Below are 22,134 nucleotides of genomic sequence, written 5' to 3' on the forward strand. Positions count from 1 at the left end.
AAGACCCATCTGTATCCAACTGGTTTCACACCATTTGGTATATGGACTACAGGTCCAAAAACTTCACGCTTTGAAAGTGAATTTAACTCTGCTTGAATTGCATCTTTCCATTTTGGCCAATCATCTCTATGTCTACATTCTTCAACTGATGTAGGTTCAAGATCCTCATGTTGATTAATTATTTCAACAGCAACATTATATGAAAAAATATTGTCAACAACTGTGTTCTCTCGGTTCCATCTTTTTCCTGTAGTAACATAACTTATTGAGATCTCTTCATTATTTTCAGGTACCTGAGCCTCCTCTGAGGTCTTTTGATTAGTTATGTTTCGGTCCTCTCCTATAGGACTTGCCTCCTCAATTTGACTATCATGACCATCATGATTATTTGCTCCTTTTTTCTTTCTAGGAGTTTTATCTTTGGAACCGATTGGTCTACCCCGCTTCAGGCGTGGTTTGGTTTCACTTGCGCTTTCTAGTTGTCCTGCTGGGACATCAATTCTAATTGGAGCATTTTCAGCTGGAATGTGAGATTTAGTAATTCTCTTAGGATCAGTGAATGCATTTGGCAGTTGATTTGCAATATTTTGCAAATGAATTATTCTTTGAACTTCAAGTTCACATTGTTGTGTACGAGGATCTAGATGAGATAATGATAATGCTTTCCATATGATTTCTTTATCCAGCTGCTTATTATCTCCCCCTAATATTGGAAAAATTGTCTCATCAAAATGACAATCGTCAAAACGTGCTGTAAACAAATCTCCTGTTAATGGTTCTAAATACTTAATTATAGAAGGAGATTCATAGCCAACATATATCCCTAACCTTCTTTGAGGTCCCATCTTTGTGCGTTGTGGTGGAGCAATAGGGACAAATACCGCACATCCAAAAATTCTAAGATGGGAAATATTTGGCTCTCGACCAAAAGTCAATTGTAACGGGGAGAATTCATGATAACTTGTTGGCCTGATGCGTATAATTGCTGCTGCATGCAGAATTGCATGTCCCCAAGCTGAAATAGGAAGTTTTGTTCTCAAGAGCATTGGTCTAGCAATCAATTGGAGGCGTTTAATAAATGACTCTGCTAGGCCATTTTGAGTGTGGACATAAGCAACAGATTTTTCTACTGTTATTCCAGTTGCCATGCAATAATCATTAAAAACTTGAGATGAAAACTCACTAGCGTTATCAAGACGAATTGTCTTAATTGCATGGTCTGGAAACTGTGCTCTTAATCGAATTATTTGAGCAAGTAATCTAGCAAATGCTAAATTACGTGTTGATAACAAACACACATGGGACCATCTTGTAGATGCATCTATTAAAACCATAAAATATTTGAATGGTCCACATGGTGGATGGATAGGTCCACATATATCTCCTTGGATACGCTCTAGAAATGCAGGAGATTCAACTCCTATTTTTGTCAATGAAGGCCTTATAATTAATTTGCCTTGAGAACAAGCAGCACATGAAAATTCTTTAAATTGAAGAATCTTCTGGCTCTTCAATGGGTGTCCATGTGAATTTTCAATAATTCTTCGCATCATAGTTGATCCGGGATGGCCTAACCGATCATGCCAAACAATAAACGTATCTTTATCAGTAAACTTCTGGTTTACCGTAGCATTTGTTTCAATTGTACTAATATTTGTATAGTACAAACCAGAAGATAATGTCGGTAATTCTTCCATGACATATTTTTCTCCATTTCTTACCATTGTAACATGCAAATATTCAATGTTCTTCTCATTTATAGTCTCAACATGATATCCATTTTGGCGAATATCTTTAAAACTTAATAAATTTCTTTGAGACTTCGAGGAATATAAAGCATCATTAATAACAAATTTTGTTCCTCTGGGTAATATTATAATTGCTCTTCCGGAGCCTTCAATTAGTTTTGTATTACCCGCTATAGTATTGACGCTTGCACTATTTATCGTAAGATGAGAAAAATATTTTCTATCTTTGAGTATGGTGTGTGTTGTAGCACTATCTATCAAGCATATATCTTCATTCTTGTGCCCAACAAAAGGAAGAGAAACATCCATATTCTTCACCAAAAAAAAACATTCATTAATATAAATTCGAAGTACATCATGATTAATAATACTCTTAAAAAAAGAGAAATAAATAAACATAAACTAAATTAAAAAGCATAAATAAAGCAAACTAAAATTATCCAAATTCTTCTAATCATGATTCTCAAAGAAATCAGCCACATCCAAATGTGCCATAGCATCAAGGCCATTAACATCATCTAGCTCATTGATATCATCATTTTTGTATGCAAAATTTGCCTCCACATCATCAGTTTGAAAAGTCAAATTTGCTTCCACATTATTTGAACTTCTTTTTATAGAGGCCTGATAAAGTTTTGCTAGATGCTCAGGCGTACGACAGGTACGTGACCAATGTCCTTTCATGCCACACCGGTAACATTGATTTTCAATAACTCTTGAAGGGCCATTCTTATCTTTTTTCTGCCCATCACCAAGTTTCTTCTTTTGGTGGGTATTTGGGTTATAATTGTTACTTCCACCACCATAAGAACGGTAATTTACGCGTCCCCTACCACGACCACGGCCTCGGCCACGACCACGACCGCGTCCACGCATATGATAATTATTGCGTACAGTCACATTCGCTTCAGGGAATGGAGCTGATCCAGTGGGACGGAATCTCATGATTTTTCATTAATAGCTCGTTATTTTGTTCAGCTACAAGAAGACATGAGATCAATTCAAAATATTTCTTAAAACCCTTTTCACGATATTGCTGCTGCAGGAGCACATTTGAAGCATGAAAAGTTGAAAATGTTTTTTCTAATAAGTCCTCATCTGTTATTTTCTCACCACATAATTTCAATTGAGAACTTATTTTGAAAACTGTTGAATTATATTCAGTCACAGATTTAAAATCTTGGAGCCTCAAATGCATCCATTCATAACGAGCTTTAGGCAAAATTACCGTTTTTTGATGATCATACCTTTCTTTTAAATTATTCCACAATTCTAACGGGTCTTTCACCGTCAGGTATTCAGCTTTCAACCCTTCATGCAAATGGTGGTGTAGGAAAATCATGGCCTTAGCCTTGTCTTGGCTAGTTGCTTCATTTCCAGGTAAAACAGTACTTCCTAGACCTTTGGCATCTAGGTGGATTTCAACATCTAAGACCCAAGACAAATAATTTTTTTCAGTGATATCAAGAGCCGTAAACTCGAGTTTGGTAAAATTGGCCATGGATCAAACTAAAATGATAATAACAAAAATTAGAATTATAATAAAATTGATGCACACTGAAACACAATAAATAAAATATTAGGATTCAAAAGTCACCCATAAATAAATTATTCCTTTAAAATTATAAACAAAATAAATGAATAAATAAACAATGACAAATAAACATATATGAGGAAAAAAAATAAACAACACAAATAATTAGTTACAATAATAATATAGAGACAATGTATATAAATATATATAGGGGGAAGGGGGAAAGCGGTAATGTAAATGCGGTAATATAAATAAATATATAAATATTACAATAGACTAACTAATATATAATAAAAATTAAACTAAAAATAAAAATAAAAATAATGCTACAGTGAGATAAACGAAATAAATATAAATTGATAAATAATGAATAAACAACATATAAATTATTAGGCCTTATTATAAATAAATTATATAAACAACATAAATAAATACAAACAAATATAATGATAGAAAAAAAAATATAAACAGTGTAAATTATATATATGTATATGAGAGTTAGTACAATATAGATAAAACAACAGTAAATTATATATATATATATATGTATATATGTATATGAGGGTTAGTACAATATAGATAAAACAACATGGGACACTGTAAATTATATGTATATGAGAGTTAGTACAACACAGATAAAATAATGTAAAACACCATATATACCAAATGGAGATGATACATAAATTACATCAATTATTTGAAACAAACATAATATTTTACAATGTGACAACAAAAATAAAATGACTTAAAATAAAACAGAATGTTAACATAATGAAAAAAAAATTAAAATGTAAAGAAAAGAACAATAGAGTAACATTATATAATATAAAACATGATAATTAAGAAAGGAGATAATATAAAGTTAATATGTAGTCAATACATAGATATATATTGTGATGATTGAGTAAGGAGATAATTAGGCGATGAGAAGAGTGCATCATCTTACGAAGGGTTTATACCTCAAATTTTCAGAACAAGGTCGTGCTGATAACGTGTTATAAACAAGAAATAAGGAGAATGAAGAGTAGAAAAGAAAGCAAGAGATAGAGAAGACAATGACCTTTTCTCATTCACTTTGGTTCAAGGTACAAATGCCTCATGCATGCCCTCTATTTATAGGCCTCCAAGCATTGAAGTCCTATACTAAGGTTACAAAGGAATAAAGAACATTATAATGGCATTAACAATGAGAAACTCCTCCCAAGTCATTCATTAGGGAGGTTATGTAGTTTATGACACTTGAAGGTGAGGAATCCTATGAGAATTCTAAGGGTTAGGGGTTATGGACATCCACTCATGCAATATTCATAACACTCCCCCTTGAATGTCCAACCTCAATTTTCACACCACAAAATTCATACATAAAATCAACCTTTTAATTCATTGATCGTTTACATCTATCTTTCTTCTTTTTTATCACTTAAGATGACAATGCTAGCTTACTTCCTCTCCCTTAATTTGTGTTGTTTGCTAAAACAAAATAATTATTGTAAGTTTATTATAATAATGCTTAAATGAAATATTATAATTTCAGTCATAAGAGTTTGTCACAATTTCTATGGGAAAAAATGAAATAAAATATATTGGGAAAAATTGACTTGGAGGTCCTTATAATTTTTCATGGGCTTTTTTTCCTCCTCCTTTTTATTCAATCATTAAATGTGTTAATTCTTGAAATTTTAATCTATTAAATACTTATAAACGCCATCAAAATTTCTGTTAAACCATCCCAAACATACATCCTCTCTTATTGGTTGTTGTGGCTTGTTGAAGTGGATCAGACATCATGAAGTGAGACGCTTGCTCTATCACAGCTCCACTCTTAGTAAAGCGCCCACTATCCTCTACTCTTTTTCTCCTGTGTTCTTTTACTTTTCCAAATTTTTTTCTTTTGGGTCTCACTACCCACTACCCCCCCACTTCTCCCGTTCCTTCTTATTCCCTTCATCCTTTTGCTTAGTGCCTCTTTCATTAAACTACTCATAGGAGATGATATGTGACTCTACAAAGTCTTTGGAAATAAATTAGTTAACACACACATTGTGATGTCAATTTAACAAAAATGTGATATGAGGAAAACGATGGCAAGATGTTGATTTTTCGCTACTTTTCTTCAGAGATAGAATGTTTCTCTGTTAGCCTATATTTTGGGTAGAAAAAATAAAGGTGAAGAGAATAACTTGTTCTTAACTATACATACGAATTGAAAAGAGATAATTCAAGATTAACCTTCATTTAGGGGTGACTAGTTCATTTAACGCTAAAAAGGTTTTCTTTTATTGCTGTCTGAGCTTGTTAGTGTACCCAGACGCAAGACATGAGATGCTCTTTAAATTTAATTTTTTCACAAATTACAATATTTAAATAATAAAAAATTCATGCATGCCTCATTAAACCTAATAGTAAACTCATTGTATTGCCATCATAGTAAAAAGCTTCCACATTACTTTCTTTGACAAAATAATCCAAGGTATAATTGTAATGTTTAAGAACCAAATATTGTTTTATATAACTATCATGCATATCAGTATGATAGATAACATTAGCCATATTTTGGCATAATTTTAGATTTTTTATTTCCTCTACCACATTTGTCTTATTCAATTTAACACAAACTTGAAGATTATCAAATTTGCCTCTATAAATGTTGTTAACATTAACAACTATCGAATGATATATACATAATTTGAATTCTTCAAATTCTATCCAACAAAGAGTTCTTTTAGAAAGACTAACATTCATTCATCAAATGGAGTAAAAAATAAGACTTCAATTCAGGTGTCCTCTCTGATACCGGTTTAACACTTCATAAAGGTTCTATTAATAGTTTTGGATAACACCAGAGAAAATATTCTATAAGTTCATCCACTGATTTATGTGTTACCTAAAAAATTACCAAGGTAAGTATTATGAGTTTTGGTTATGACAGAAGACATAGAAAACTGCGCCACTGAATACTTGCTGGGAGGCACCAAGTGAAAACCAGAAACTGCATTCATGCCTTGTTTGGCTAAATAATCTGTTTTAGTATTCTCTTTTCTCGTCCACAACAAACCGAATCTTCTAACTAGTCTCGACTCGTCAAGGTTTGGTATTATGTGATAATAAATTTCGACTCATTCTTTATTATTCTATTGTCTGATCTCTACGACTAAAATATTTGAGATTATGACATGACAAAATCAAAAATATTATCATATAAAGAGTTCTTTTAAAAAGACTAACCTTCACTCATCAAATAGAGTAGAAATATAAAGCTTCAATTCGGATGCCCTCTCTGATACCGCTTCAACACTTCATAAAGGTTTTATTAATAGTTTGAGACAACGCTAGAGAAAATATTCTATAAGTTCATCCACTGATTTATATGCTGCCTAAAAAATACCAAGGTAAAGCAATATTAGAGATCAGATATATACACGCACATTGATGTATATTATTAATTCATTCTTAAAAAAAATTTACAATCTATACTTTAAGATTTGGTTCCAATTGACTATAATGTTCAGATAAATTTCTCATTAAACGAACAAGTTACGTATCGATATTCTCACAATCTAACTTTTTTTTTTGAATCCCAAATCTGATCATCTGTATTGTAACACCAATCTCCACTTACAATATCTAAGTTTTTTTTATTGAATGTATGTTTGGAATAAGTAAATCTTTTTAAAATGTTGCTGGCTTCTTGAGTGAAGGACTTCTTCCTTTTCGCATTTTAAAATAGTGGATATGCCTTCACCTCATTTATTGTATATCTAAAAATTATAAGTATACTTTTTCATTCAATAAAAGTTTAGACAAAAATAACAAATTTATTTGATAAATCTATAAATAAAAAATTAAATCATATAACAAAACTACATACCTCATTGACACATTTTGCTCAACCATGAAAAAAACTAAATGTTGTAAACCTACATGTCCAAGTAGCTCATGTTTATCATTTTGAATATTATTTAAACGTATTTGTCCTGCATTTAATCCCAAGGGACGTTTCTTCATGATGCGAAAAGATATTACGCATCCTAAATTAAAAATATCTATTTTTAGCCCTTGTGCATATGACATTATTCTCTACTCCAGGCATTGCCAAAAATAGCTGCTTCACTACCTCCAAACTCAGTTAATGATAATGTTAATGAAAAATTTCATATTACTAATATAAACAAATATTAAAAGAAAACAAAAATTTTATTAAACTACTTACTAATATGTTGATTGGGATGAAGAGAAGTCTTTCCTTTCCAAGCTGTTTTGACTTCTCTATATTGCATATTTTTGCTGTAACTTGCATTTGATCATCATTATTATCAATGTTGTAAGTTGATACCACAGTAACATTTAACGGATTAAGATTGTCATGAATTATTCTTAACTTGTGCACATCATACAAACTTTCAATCATACCTCTGGATGGGGGAAAAATAAAAATCCAAAGTAAGTAATATATATACATATATATGTGCACACATAAAATTTTTAAATAATAAAAAATTCATGCATACCTCATTAAACCTAATAGTAAACTCGTTGTGTTGCCATCATAGTAAAAAGCTTCCAGATTGCTTTCTTTGACAAAATAATCCAAGGTATAATTGTAACTTTTAAGAACCAAATATTATTTTCTATAATTATCGTGCATATCAGTATGATAGATAACATTGGCCATATTTTGGCATAATTTTAGATTTTTCCCTTCCCCTGTCACATTTGTCTTATTCAATTTAACATAAACTTGAAGATTATCAAATTTGCCTCTATAAATGTTGTTAACATTAATAATTGTCGAATGATAAATACATAATTTGAATTCTTCAAATTCTATCCAATAAAGACTTCCTTTAGAAAGATTAATCTTCATTCATCAAATGGAGTAAAAAATAAGGCTTCAATTCAGGTGTCCTCTCTGATACCGGTTCAACACTTCATAAAGGTTTTATTAATAGTTCTGGATAACACCAGAGAAAATATTCTATAAGTCCATCTACTGATTTATATGCTGTCTAAAAAATTACCAAGATAAGTATTATGAGTTTTGGTTATGACAAAAGACATAGAAAATTGCGCCACTGAATACTTGCTAGGACCAAGTGAAAACCAGGAGCTGCATTCATGTCTTGTTTGGCTAAATAGTCTGTTTTAGTATTCTCTTTTCTCGTCAACAACAAACCAAATCTTCTAATCAGTCTCGACTCGTCAAGCTTTGGTATTCTGTGATAATAAACTTTGACTCATTCTTCATTATTCTATTGTCTGATCTTTATAACTAAAATATTTGATATTATAGCATGGCAAAATCAAAAATATTCCCATATAAAGAGTTCTTTTAGAAAGACTAACCTTCACTAATCAAATAAAGTAGAAATATAAGGCTTCAATTCGGGTGCCCTCTCTGATACCGCTTCAACACTTCATAAAGGTTCTATTAATAGTTCCGGACAACGCTGGAGAAAATATTCTATAAGTTCATCTACTGATTTATATGCTGCCTAAAAAATCACCAAGGTAAAGCAATGTTAGAGATAAGATATATACACGCACATTGATGTATATTGTTAATTCATTCTTAAAAAAAAATTTACAATCTATACTTTAAGATTTGGTTCCGATTGACTATAATGCTCAGATAAATTTCTCATTAAACGAACAAGTTACGTATTGATATTCTCACAATCTAGCTTGTTTTTTTTTAAATCCCAAATCTGGTCATCTGTATCCTAACACCAATCTCCACTTACAATATCTAAGGTCTTCTTGTTGAATGCACCTTTGGAATAAGTAAATCTTTTTAAAAAGTTGCTGGCTTTCTTGAATGAATGACTTCTTCCTTTTCGCATCTCAATATCTTCTATTGATGTACTCTTTTTTTTTTCAACTAGGTTTTTTGTCCCACTGGGTTTTTTTTAGTTGAAGTTTTTTAATGAGGTACACTCATATATACTGGACATCCAAGATGAAGCGTTATGAATATAATAATATCTTTGTGGATGTCCACATATCTCTCATTATCTCCTATATCTCTTACCATATCTAATATCTTCTATTACCTCTATATCCCACAATTATCTTATATTATTATGTAATTTATATATTATGTCAAAAATGTAAAGCTATGTTTATAAATAGAGGTCATGCATCATGTATTGAGTACCTTGAATGGAATGAAAAATACTCCTGTATCTTTTATTCTCTCTAATTCTATTCTCTTTCTTCACTACTCTTTCTTTAGTCTTATAACAAGAAATATATTTTACATATACTTTTCTACTTTAATATTTTTTTTATTCCTATGACTTGTAAGTTGTAATGCTTATTTTACATCTAATTACTTTCAATTTATTTTTTTTATAATATAATTTTTTGGAGATATTTTTTAGGGAGAATTACAATCAAGTCTTTAAAAAATAATTACTAAAAAGTCCCAAGAACAACCTAAGCATCCTGTAATGACAAGTTTTAAGGTAGAGAATGATAACCTTTAGGACTCGTTTTGTAATTATTTTTGTTTCTTGTAACCTCATTGTAATTCTATCTATTTTTTATTTTAGAAACTATACACTATCTCCAACTCTAAATATACAAGTTAGACAAAGAGTTCACCTTGGTCCTAAATATATCTCAATTAACTTTTCTCTCTCAAATTTATGATTTCTTCTTCAAATTATTCATATTAATTACACATAATAAGAGAGTTTTCATGGGATACAATGTATATGATTAGAAAGGGCATCCTAAGAAAACCAACACATCTATCCTTATACTAAGTTATTTGTTAAAAATAACTAACTTAACTAACTTATTTAATACCAATAAATTAATTATCTATCCTTATACTAAGGACATGAGACAATATATAATTAAAAATATATTATTTTACTTAAAATCAATTTAATCGCTTATAATAGGGTAGTGATCTGAGTCATGAGAAAGTCTGTTAATACAAGGGAAAATGAAAAATAAGGAATCTTGAACTTATATAGTTTCAAATAAAATACTTGAAATTAACAAATTCCCATCAAGGAACCAATGTTAAAATAGAATTTTGAAATTAAAGCAAAAAGACAAATAAACCTACATTTAAAAAAAAGAAAGAACATAACCAAAAAAAAAAGACAACAACCCCCTCACCGCTAACCTCGCTGGCCGGTCACTAGCGCCGCGGCCTCCATCAATAGGAGGAATACCTCAGGGGGAGGACATTGCTTAATGAAAAATTTTAAGAGCATAAAAGTTGGGAATGACATTGCTAAACAAAAGTTGTTAGTATATGATAAAGAATAGTCAAAACTAGCATAAAAAGTATGAATGATCTGAAAGAGTGACATTGTCTCAATTCCTAAACTTTAGACAAAAATAATAACTTGTGAATGCATTTTAACCATTTAAAATGGAAATTAATAAATCGTAATTTTAACATCAAAACATGCAAAAATGAGAAAAAATATTTTTAGAAAATGCTCGATTCTTAAACCTTAAATAATAAGTTTTCAATTCATTTTACTAATTTTGGAGTAGAAAAAATAGGATGAAGTGTAGTTAAGACCAGTACAAAAGTTAAGAATGATATTGCTAAATAAAAGTTGTTAATATCTAATGAGCTATACCCAAAACCAGTACAAAAGTTGTGAATGACATGAAAGAGTGATATTGTCTCAATTTCTAAACTTCAACCAAAAATAAGAAGTTTTGAATGCTTTAAACCCATTTTAGAATAGAAATTAACAGGTCACAATTTTAGTATCAAAACATGCAAAAATGAGAAGAAGAGAAAATATGTTCCAAGAAAATGCTCAGTTCCTAGACTTCAGCTGGCAATAACAAGTTTTCAATTCATTTTACCAATTTTAGAATAAAAAATACAAATAGGGGTGTGAGTGCCTTTTTATTTGAATTTCAAAATTTCATTTTCAGGTTCTTTATTTATCATTTTCTTGAATCCCATTGTTGTGCAAACTAATGATTTACTAGTTTAACCTAATCTCATTTTACTAATATGATTTTGATTTCGATGGAAAAAATCACTCTAGTCTCTGCCATTTTTTTGGCCAGAAAAATATTTGATTAAACTAACATGAGTATATACCACAATCCCAATTGTAGAAGCCCAACACAAACAAGTCTAGAGCAAAGAGATACAGCCCAGACTCGAACATGAATAACAACATAAACCCTAACTCTAACCCTAATTCTGCATTAAGCCCAGATCCACCCCTTGTGAAGCCGCATCTGTCACCATGAGAGTAGATCAGTCGGACTCACAACAGCCATCGCGAAGGTAGCAAGATCAAGATGGCACAATTGGTAGACCATAGAAGAAGCTCGAGAGCCATGATCACCATGGCAAATGTTTGGCTAGGGCATAACAGTCATCAAAGTCATCGTCCCCAAATTCCCCTCATGTCATGCCCACCCTTTTCAGAAGAGGTGATTATATGAGTTACACCAATGGCTCAACCCCTCAAAAAGTGACGGATTGGTAAAATGTGAGTTCGTTTTGATATGATTTTTTCAGTTTGTAATTTGTCACGGGCTAGCCCGCTTTTTTTTTTTAATTGTTCTTATTTTTATTTTAATAAGAAAAATATTATCATTTTCATCAATTTAAATATAATTTTACATTTTATCAGAGACTTTGATTCTAAATTTGATTTCTCATTTTTTTATTGGTTTATCATTTTTATTGTAATAAAATAATTATTAAAATAGATTATATGTTTATATTTAGAATTTTTAAAATTAATTTAATTATATAATTGCATGAAAAATATAAAAATACAGAGGATTTGTCCTTAGAAGTTTGTAATTTAATTTAAAACACTAAAAATGTATATGTAAAAATGTTTAAAATAAAATTTTAAAAGGGAGTTTGGCGGTTGCTTTGCTGAATGTCAGCTCATTATGAAGCAATCCTTTTGGGACTGACCAAGTCACATTACCAGCTCTCCATGTTGGGCAGGACCTCCCAAATTAGGAAGAGGAATGCCGGAAGCCAAGCTGACAGCGGCGCTGAGAGATCTTCACGCATGAAGACCCAGTCTCTTCCCATTTATAACATAATCTGGGGATTCTAATTTTGATCATAAACACTTAGAAAAAGAGTTCCCTCATGCCCGTTGTTAACAGTAAATTGGTTTCACGAGTCAACCATTTGATAAAAGTATGATCAAGTATTTGATAAAAATTCACAAATTAATTAAGAGCAGTTTTCAACTGCACACGCATAGGGGCACATATATACATAATATAATTGATTTTAACCTTTTTTTAATAAATTAATTATTTGTTTCTTACTCATGAGGGTGGAAGATATACTACCTCTAGTCAAAGGGAGAATATTAAATTCATTAATTTCGATTGAAGGATGTATGGCATCTTATTTGGTCCGAGTGGAGAGAATCCTTAGCAAATCATGACCCCTTCAATGCAATATTAAGAGAAATGATTAATTGGAGATGTCTTGTCCTTTTCCCTCTCATATGGATCAAATATCTGATATGGAGGGATTAACGGTTCAAAATTTCAAACAGTTTGAAACTTGAGGGAATTATTAATAAAAAGTTAAATACAAGGACCAATTCCAAAATTTGATAGTATATAAAATTATAGGTATCAATAATTAAATTTCCCCAAAATATTTTTTGTGTATATATTCTCCAAGATTTCATTGACTGTATTAAATTTTCTATATAGCACACTTTTATATTAAATAGATAGATTCTTTGACCTAGACTTTTTCTTCTTGTAACACTCATAACTCATAGCCCCGGCTGACTTTTATTGTTGATTTATAGATTTTCAACTAATTATTAGGAGCATCTCAATAAAAAAAAATCTAATAATCTAATATTTTATGTATCCTACGCAAAGGAAATCAACTAAGAGCCCACTTGAATTAGCGATAGAAAAAGTAGTTTATTTTTAATTTGAATTTTAAAAAAATTAGATTAGATAATAGTTAGATTGGGTAATACTCCTCCGATCCTTAATATAAAACCTAATTGTTAAGTTAATTTTAGTTATAAATATAAGACTTATTTCTCATATTTATTAATTTTTTTAAATTACCTCTATAGATACTCCCTCAACCATAAGAAAGTAAGTGAGGGAGGAAGAATGTTAAGAAAAATGATTATGGTGTTTTTAGGAAAATCATATTATATTTTTTTATAATTAACTAACTTACCTAACTTCTTTAATCTAATCAAATTAGTTAAATAGGTCTTATATTAAGGATCAGAGGAGTATGATTTATGTTTAGATTGATTTTTATAAATAAGTTAGTTTGTAAAAGTAGAAGTTGTTTGAATTATGCTTGAATAAGCAAGTTTAGTTTATAAAATTATCTAAATATATATACCTTTCATTAAATAATAAGCAAGTTTGTGTGTATAAAATTTTCAGGATACCAATACTTGGTGTGCATAAAAATTATTAGGTTATTCTCATCTGTTAATTTTCTAATGGGAACTTTTCCCTAATTTTTCATCAATTTTATTATTTAATTTTTTCTTTAAATATTTTTATAAACATGAAATTATTGGATTTCTATCCCGCAAAAGCTGCTTAAAAGCCCTCCAATCATAAATCCAAACTGAATCTAAGTTTTGCTAGAAATTGCAACCAACCTAAAATAAGGGAGGGATAGGATGTTTACAAATTTCTGGATATTTAAAAACCATTTGTAATAAATAGAGTATAATTATGAGTTTGAACAAATATAAGTTCATAAATTTGTTTGAAACTTTATTCCTAATCTCATGTATACTCTTACTTTACAGTGAATATAAAAGACGATTTTTCATTCGAGAATTCTTTCTCAAAAGAGAAAGGAAAATGCATTAAAAAATGAATTAGACAATAACATTTGACAGCTCAAGATGAATATTTTTCATATAAGAGATATGTGACCATTGAAAAAACTTATTTGACCATTTTCTAAAATTTTCATGGTGACAGAAAAATAAATAGCACCACACAAGAGAGAATAAGAGATAATAATCATTCAATGGCTCAGGTAAAGAGAAAGGGGGAGACACCCCCTATTTACAGGGTTCGAGTGACCACCATTTAGGAAGAGGCAATCTCACCCATTAATTGCATGATAATATTCAGATTGTTTTTAATTTACATTGGTAATTAATGTCTGATTGATTTTTTGGTCAATCATTCCTTGCCCCTTAGTTTTCTATTAAGAGTTAATGGAAATTCATTTCCTCGATTAACTAGGATTTGTTTGATCAAGAAGATCATTCTCCATTCTGATCAAATAATCAGGCCCATCAAAGGTGAATGTAGACTCAAAATCCAACACAAAAAATTGTATTTATATCATATTGGTCAATATAACTGGTACAGATAAAAACTAGTTGTTTTGCCCAAAATTATACCAAAAAAATTAAGATTAGAGTCAAAATTATACTATTAAAAAGATCATAGACAAAATAGCACTTGAAAAATACAATCAAGATCAAGATTACGCATTAAATCTTTTTCTTTTAAAAAACTGTTCAACCTCTCACTAGAGACTAGAGACCATGCAGACGGCCGACCACGGCTAGTGATTAGCCGCTAGCATGGTGGCTGCCTGCAGGAGGATTTTTTTTTTTTTGAGAAACTTTTTTGGCCAAAGGAGAGAAATCTTCCTAGGAAAGTTACAGATGTGGAATTTGATCCCACCACTAATAGTCATTTGGGCCAACAAAACTGGTTACTTTTATTTTTGTTGGCTCAAATGACTATTGGGTAGTAAGATCAAATCCCAGCTCCATCACTTTCTTAAAAAAAATTTCTCCTCTTTTAGTTGAAGAAAAAATTTTCCCTCACCAACAGCCACCATTAGCTGTTGGCAGAGGATTGAATCTTTTTTTCCCAAAAAAAAAAAGAAAGGAGTATTTTTGTTATTTTTTTAAAATTTCAAAATATCGATTTGGATTTACTTTAGTTCTTGTCATTTTGAAATATTGGGTATCTAAATTGAAATATCTTTCTTTATCTATCTTTCTTCTCATATTTAATGTCATTCTTTTTAAAAATTTTCTTCTTTTGTTATTGTCTTTTTCCTTCCCTCTCGTTCCTTTTTTTTGTCTTTTTTTCTTCTCTCTACTTGCTTCTTTATTGACTTTTTCCCTCTTTTTCTCATACAGTAGAAGAGTAATTTTTTTCTCTAAAGAACTTTAAAATAACTTTCACGTTGAAACAGCTTTTAGCTTGAATTCCATCATATTGCTCATCCACACAAGGCCCAATCTTCACATTTCCCTCCACCTCACATTTTACACTTTCAGTCGCACATTCTTTCCTCCGAACGTTGATACAAACAAGATAACTTTAGGAGGATATATGTGCCTAGAAATTTTTCTTTTGAAGTTAATACGTTAAATACTGAGGTGGACATGTTAAGAATATAAAATTTGAAAATTTAACTAATGACGCGTTAGACACAGTTAATGTGTTAAAATTTCAAACAATTTGACATATTAGGGAATTATTAAAAAAGAAAAAGTAAAATACAAGGACCAATTCCAAACCTTGAAATACAAAATTATAGGTATCTATAATTCCAAACCTTGATATATAAATAGGTACCTAAAAAATAATTATTCTATATAGTACATCTTTTTAGATTGAGTAGACAAATTCAATTCGTTGACCTAGACTTCTTCTACACGAGACAATACACAACTCATAAGGAAGGACAACTAATAACGTTGATTTATAGATTTTCAATTAATGCTTAGGGCGCTACCCAATCAAAATTATAATTTAATATTATGCGTATTGTGGAACATAACACAAAGGAAATCATCTGAATTTTGTTTCTAAATATAAGTGGCAAGAAAATATTATTATTAATATATGCACTATTTTTTATATTTAAAAAACAAATGGTAATTAAATAACCACGGAGGTAGGGGGTAGCTGGCATATAATATTGTAGAAAACGCATATAGCATAAATGATGACTATGAAGAAGATTAATGTAAACAGTATAAGCACAATTGTTAGTACTATTTAACCTAAAATGATTAAAATTTAAGCCAAACAAATATAATTTTCCACCCAAAACATTGCACAACATAGACAATTTTATGACTAATGGCTTATATGCTTTGGTCAATGGCTTTATACCACACGTTACATTTTCATAACGAAAGATTTTGAGTTATTCGTATAGGGAGGGATTATCCACAGCTGACTACTTAGCTAATTAGCTGCACAACATGGTTAGTAATTTTACCATCTTTGATCAATCCCCACCTCTAATCCAGGAGGCAGATAGTGACGAGAGAGGCTGGAAATTTTTTAATAGTATTTGTATTTTGTCTTATTGCAGTTGATTTCAAAGATTACAGTTTTCATTTTAAAAAATAAAGATTTTTGGTAAAATCAAACAGAAAACTAACAATGACAAGAAAAACCGCAAGTTACACGCATTGACTATGAAAATTAGATATACATAATATATAGCTTTGGCTAATTGGTTCTATACCATACGTCACAATAATGCATTTTTGGTATGGCTGCTTACGTTAGTTTATTGTTGTCGTAAAGTAAGGTTTTGTGAAAAATAATCAAAGCAAATTTTTGGTCAAAGGCTTTACAAACTAATAAAGCACTGAAACTATTTTCTTCCTTGTGAGCAGACCAGTTTGATAGACCACGTCAATCAGAATAGAATCTTCGTTAGTCTATAATAGTAATATAAGAACTCCTCCAATAAATTTATATATGTCAAAGATGACTACGTCATAGCTCAATGAGTGTATATAAGAGGACATAATATGCGGTCTTATACGCAGAAAAAAACACTAGTGTGAGATACTAAATAAAATCATGGGGTCTTCAAGGTTGCTGGTATTGTTGATTTCTATGTTTGTGTTACTTTCGGTTTCATCTTGTTCCTCATCATTCCACATTCCAGAACATTTCACCCAATGTCTTAAGGCAAATTCTCCGAATCCAATCCCATTTTCCACCACATTTTTCACCCCTGAGGATGCTTCTTTCACTTCAGTTCTTGAATCCACAGCTCAAAATCTAAGGTACTTGCTGCCTTCAGTGCAAAAACCTGAATTCATATTCACTCCGTTAGAGGATTCTCATGTTCAAGCTGCTGTTATATGTGCAAAAGAGCTCAAAATCCATGTGAGGCTACGTAGTGGAGGTCATGACTATGAAGGACTTTCTTATGTTTCTCTCATTGAGAAGCCTTTCATGATCATAGATCTCGCCAAGCTTCGTGCCATCCACATCGATATAGCACGAAACACAGCTTGGGTTCAAGCCGGCGCAACGCTCGGAGAACTTTACTACAGAATTTCTGAGAAAAGCCCAATCCATGGCTTTCCTGCAGGCGTTTGCCCAAGTGTAGGAATTGGTGGTCATATTACAGGAGGTGCATATGGCACTATGACCAGAAAGTATGGACTCGGCGCCGACAACGTCATCGATGCACGAATCGTGGATGCTAACGGCAAGATTCTTGACAGAGCAGCCATGGGAGAGGATTTATTTTGGGCTATTAGAGGTGGAGGAGGTGGAAGCTTTGGGGTTATTCTATGGTGGCGAATCAAGCTTGTTCAGGTCCCACCTATAGTGACAGTTTTTACTGTTACCAAAACCTTAGAACAACATGCAAACAGTATTCTCTATAAATGGCAGCAAGTAGCACCAGACATTGATGAGAATCTATTGATTATGGTTCAAACGCGGGCAGCAAATTCTAGTACTCCAGGCAAAAGAACTGTTTCAACTTCTTATATTGCTCTTTTCCTCGGAAGGGCAGAAAGGCTTCTCCAACTGATGAAGAATAAGTTTCCAGAGTTAGGTCTAACAAAACAGGAATGTTTAGAAACAAGTTGGATCAACTCTGTGCTTTACTTTGCTGGCTATCCAAACACCACATCCCGGAAATTCTTCTCCGAAGGGACGTCCGATTCGAAGGGTTACTTGAAGGCCAAGGCAGAGTTTATGAGGCAAGAAGTTCCTGAAACTGCTTTTAATTCCTTATGGAAAACGTTTATGGAGGAAGATGAGCCCTTGATGATTTGGGTCCCATATGGAGGAATTATGAATACAATATCAGAATCCACAACTCCATTTCCTCATAGAAATGGAACACTCTTCTTGTCCCAGTATGTAGCTAGGTGGTTTGAAGATGGAGAAGAGATCATGGAAAAGCATATGAATTGGGTAAGGAGATTCTATGATTCCATGGCTCCTTATGCTTCAAGCCTTCTAAGAGAAGCATATGTGAATTATAGAGACCTTGATTTGGGGATGAACCAGTTCAATAGTACAAGCTTCTGGAGGGCAAGCACCTGGGGATTCAAATACTTTAAGGATAATTTTGTAAGGTTGGTGAAGGTGAAGTCTAAGGTTGATCCAAGTAATTTCTTTAGACATGAGCAGAGCATCCCTCCTTTTCCAATTGGAAACTAATTAACAAGGATTGGACAAGAGAAAAAGTTTTATGGTAATTTGTGTCATTTGTGTTTGTGCATGCACATGTTTCAGATCCAAATAAGCATGCAAAATAAATTATTGGTGTTCTAAATTTACTATGTTATGTCAAGTAATAATTGTCAACCCATGTATAGTTAACTATTTTGATTATGACATAATAAAAGGATTTTTATATATTATTGATAGCGTCTCACAAGCATATTACAAATGTTTTCATCCTTCCCTCATCATTGGTTGCATTAGTTTTCTTCTTCTTCTTTCCATATTTTTTCCTATTACATTTTCTTGCTTCTTTATGGTATTTGCTTTTTCTTACAGACAAAGCAAGGGAGTGGGTGAATGGGATTCGTTTCTTTTTAACTCACCCCCTCTTTCCTCTCTCCTTTACAATTTCAAGATAAATAAAAATTCAACTCTCTTAGTTATACTGATAACCCCAAGTAAATCAGTTATATGGAGTAATGATATTGCTGCAATAAAGTCTGATCTCATGCTAAAACTAACGGAAAAAACTGATTTGAGAATTTCAAATTAAATCTAATAAATAATATTGCGCCTTCCTTATTTATGTAGGAACTACATTAAAAAAATTAATTAAATTGGTTATTTGTAACAAATATTTGTTGGCTTTCTTAAAGTATCCTATTTAATTATATATAGAGGAATTACCCATTGGTAAGAAGAGGAACCTCATATAATCAATAGAGTTATTTTATGAAAAAAAATTATAAAATTGGGAGTCAAAGTAAATTAAGATCTTATATTTAAAACCAAATTCAATTTTTAACTAGTTTTTATATTAAAGACAGGATAATATATAGAACACTTTTACATTATTCAACTGCACATATAATGGAGACATCATAAAATTAACACCGGGCCAAAAATTCGAACTCTTTATGCATCAAAATTTTGTTACCCACAAGTTCAACCTTATATTTTTCCTAATATAGTAAACATGGCTAGTTTTAAACTTTTTATAAATCAAAATTTCGTCACTCAATTTTATTAAATAATGCGTCGAGACTTCACAAATTTTATTGTTGAAATTAATGTTAAGCGTTCATCAAATTAGTTTATTTTAAGTAGTTCTTAAATAAATAACTTTTGTATTCTTCATACAATTATTATTCATTTTTAGAAGCCACATTGGAATCTACCATCCCAGCGTCTGTGTGTGTGCGCGTGTGTGTTAACCAGAACTATCCCAGCTAAATTCACATTCTCATAACATGAAGCAATTTTCAGGCTTAAATAGAAGAATAAATAACGCAATTTGTTTAGTAATATCATCATATATATATATATATAGCTTTAATTAATGTTTAAATCAATACTCTATTTAATTAAAGCCTTGTTTGGTTGGTTGGAATTTCGCCAAACAAAATTATCTTTTGATTCCGTGGATTTTTTCGGACTGATCCAATCAGTTTTTAAAACCCATTCACATTCTCTTTACTATTCTTATGTATTTCCAATCTCTCCTTTATTCCCACATCGTCTATCTCAGCTAGGGGTATTCATAATGCCTGTTCACCCGGTGCGTCTACCCGAGCTCGGAGAAAAAAAGCCCAACCCGGCCAAAAAAATTGAAGCCCAAAAAAAGAAGGAAACTTTTTGGACAGGACTGATCACAGGTAGGGCTAGGTCGTGGGTAGGGTACCCTGCCCTGCCCTGCCCATTTGGCTCTCCACGAGATAAATTTATTTATTTATTTTTAATTCTTTCATACTTTCCCTTCAGCCCTAGCCCCCCTCCCAAAATCACAACTCCCCCCTCTACTCTCAGACTCAGAGTGACAGAGTCTCCACTCTCCCGACCCTCTCGCCTCTCGTCTCCCTCTCCGGCTCTCCCTCTCAGTCTCCGTCTCCTCCTCCCTCTCAGTCTCGGTCTACTCTCCCTCTCCCTCTCCGTCTCTGTCTCCCCCTCCGTCTCCCTCTCCCTCTCAGTCTCAGACTCTCAGTCTCCGTCTCCGTCTCCCTCTCAGTCTTCGTCTCCTTCTCCGTCTCCATCAACAGCAGGAACCACAGGAACCATAGCAGCAGCAGATGCAAGTGCAACCAAGTATTTTTCTGTCCTTACTTCAATTTTCTTCTTTTGTTTTTTTTCTTTTTATGCATTATAACTTGCATTTTTTGTGATCATTATTTTCTTTTTATGGCTAGGCTCCCTATATTGGTGATAGAGAATGAAATTATTGCATCTGCCATTTAAGATGATTAGATGAGGGACTCGTCTTTTCTCACGACTTCAGTGCCTAGGCAAAAAACTTACGATGTTGCAAGATGAAAAATTAGAAAGTTACAGGTGGTTTCAATAACTATTGTTTACTAATGAGTGCTGGAACTTAATCTAAACGAAAAGACCAATATGTTGATTCTGATGGTTTTTACTATCTATATTTTAAGCGGGTATTGAAATAATCAACAGTGGGACGCTGATAGTTTGATTTTATTGAAAAACTAATATTACTTAAGGCAAAAAGATAAGATCAATAAGTTGTTAAAAAATGCAACAAATCAGTTCTAAAGTTTTTCCGATCCAAATGTTGAGCTGGTGCTAATGCGAAATCAAGGCATCTAATGGAAATGAACGCAGGGACTGTCAACAAAACCTTTGGTGCTGGATAATCATTGTATTGAGCATAAAATTATGGTAAAATGTTAAGAAAAAGGAATGTACACGCGGGAGGGAATCAATTATGCTCACATTGACATAATGTTTTTCTTATTAACTTTCTTTTTCTTTCCATCTTCTACAAGAAGGAACTTCTGAGGGCTATTGATGTACGACTTAACGCAGTTAAGCAGGACTTAATCACAGCCTGCACTCATGCTTCTGCCGCTGGTTTTAATCCTGATGGTGTGTCTGAACTACAACATTTTGCAGACCAATTGATAAAGAAGAAAGTGAGAGAATAAAAGGTGATTTAATTGATAAATTGTTATATGAATTATCTTCGGTATGATCATGTGGATATAAATCTGAATGAGTATGCATATAGGGGAAGAAACAGTGTAAAGTGCATGACTAGCCATGTTGGTAAGGTGCATCTATTCATTCTTTAAAATTTAGAAGTACATTTTTTTTAATTGTTTTGTTTCTAATATGTTAAAATTATAGTTATTTTTATTTGCATTTTTTCAGGTGTTCTATCTTTTCGTGGAAATTGTGCAAAGTGATGCCGTTTGAACTTCAAAGCTTCAATTATAATATTGGAATTGTCTTGCTTTAAGTGAATTATTGATGTTATTTAATTGGATAATTGTTAAGATTTGTTTTGGATGATTTCTGTACGATTTCACTTGTTCTGGATGATTTTTGGATGATTTCACTTATTTTGGATTATTTTATGATTTTAATGTGGTAAAAATGTAGAATTAT

At 31.7% G+C, this 22,134-nt stretch overlaps 2 protein-coding genes across 2 annotated transcripts in view; one reads left to right on the forward strand and one right to left on the reverse strand.

The window, feature by feature from the left end:
• LOC114759645 (berberine bridge enzyme-like 15) overlaps window positions 1-18,929 on the forward strand; it is a 31,711-nt gene extending 12,782 nt beyond the window's left edge. The window contains exon 2 of the mRNA XM_028948852.1: window positions 17,079-18,929. Within this exon, the coding sequence (XP_028804685.1) occupies window positions 17,119-18,726 (1,608 nt within the window). The 5' untranslated portion in view covers window positions 17,079-17,118 and the 3' untranslated portion in view covers window positions 18,727-18,929. The remainder of the gene's footprint in view (window positions 1-17,078) is intronic.
• On the reverse strand, window positions 2,199-2,693 carry LOC114759629 (uncharacterized). Its single transcript, XM_028948836.1, has one exon. The coding sequence runs from the start codon at window positions 2,691-2,693 to the stop codon at window positions 2,199-2,201; it is 495 nt and encodes a 164-aa protein (XP_028804669.1).
• Window positions 18,930-22,134: the final 3,205 nt, after the last annotated feature.

Source organism: Neltuma alba, unplaced genomic scaffold (genome assembly GCF_004799145.2).
Source record: "Neltuma alba isolate B1F8T4 unplaced genomic scaffold, ASM479914v2 tig00010875_pilon, whole genome shotgun sequence".
Classification (NCBI taxonomy): Eukaryota; Viridiplantae; Streptophyta; class Magnoliopsida; order Fabales; family Fabaceae; genus Neltuma; species Neltuma alba.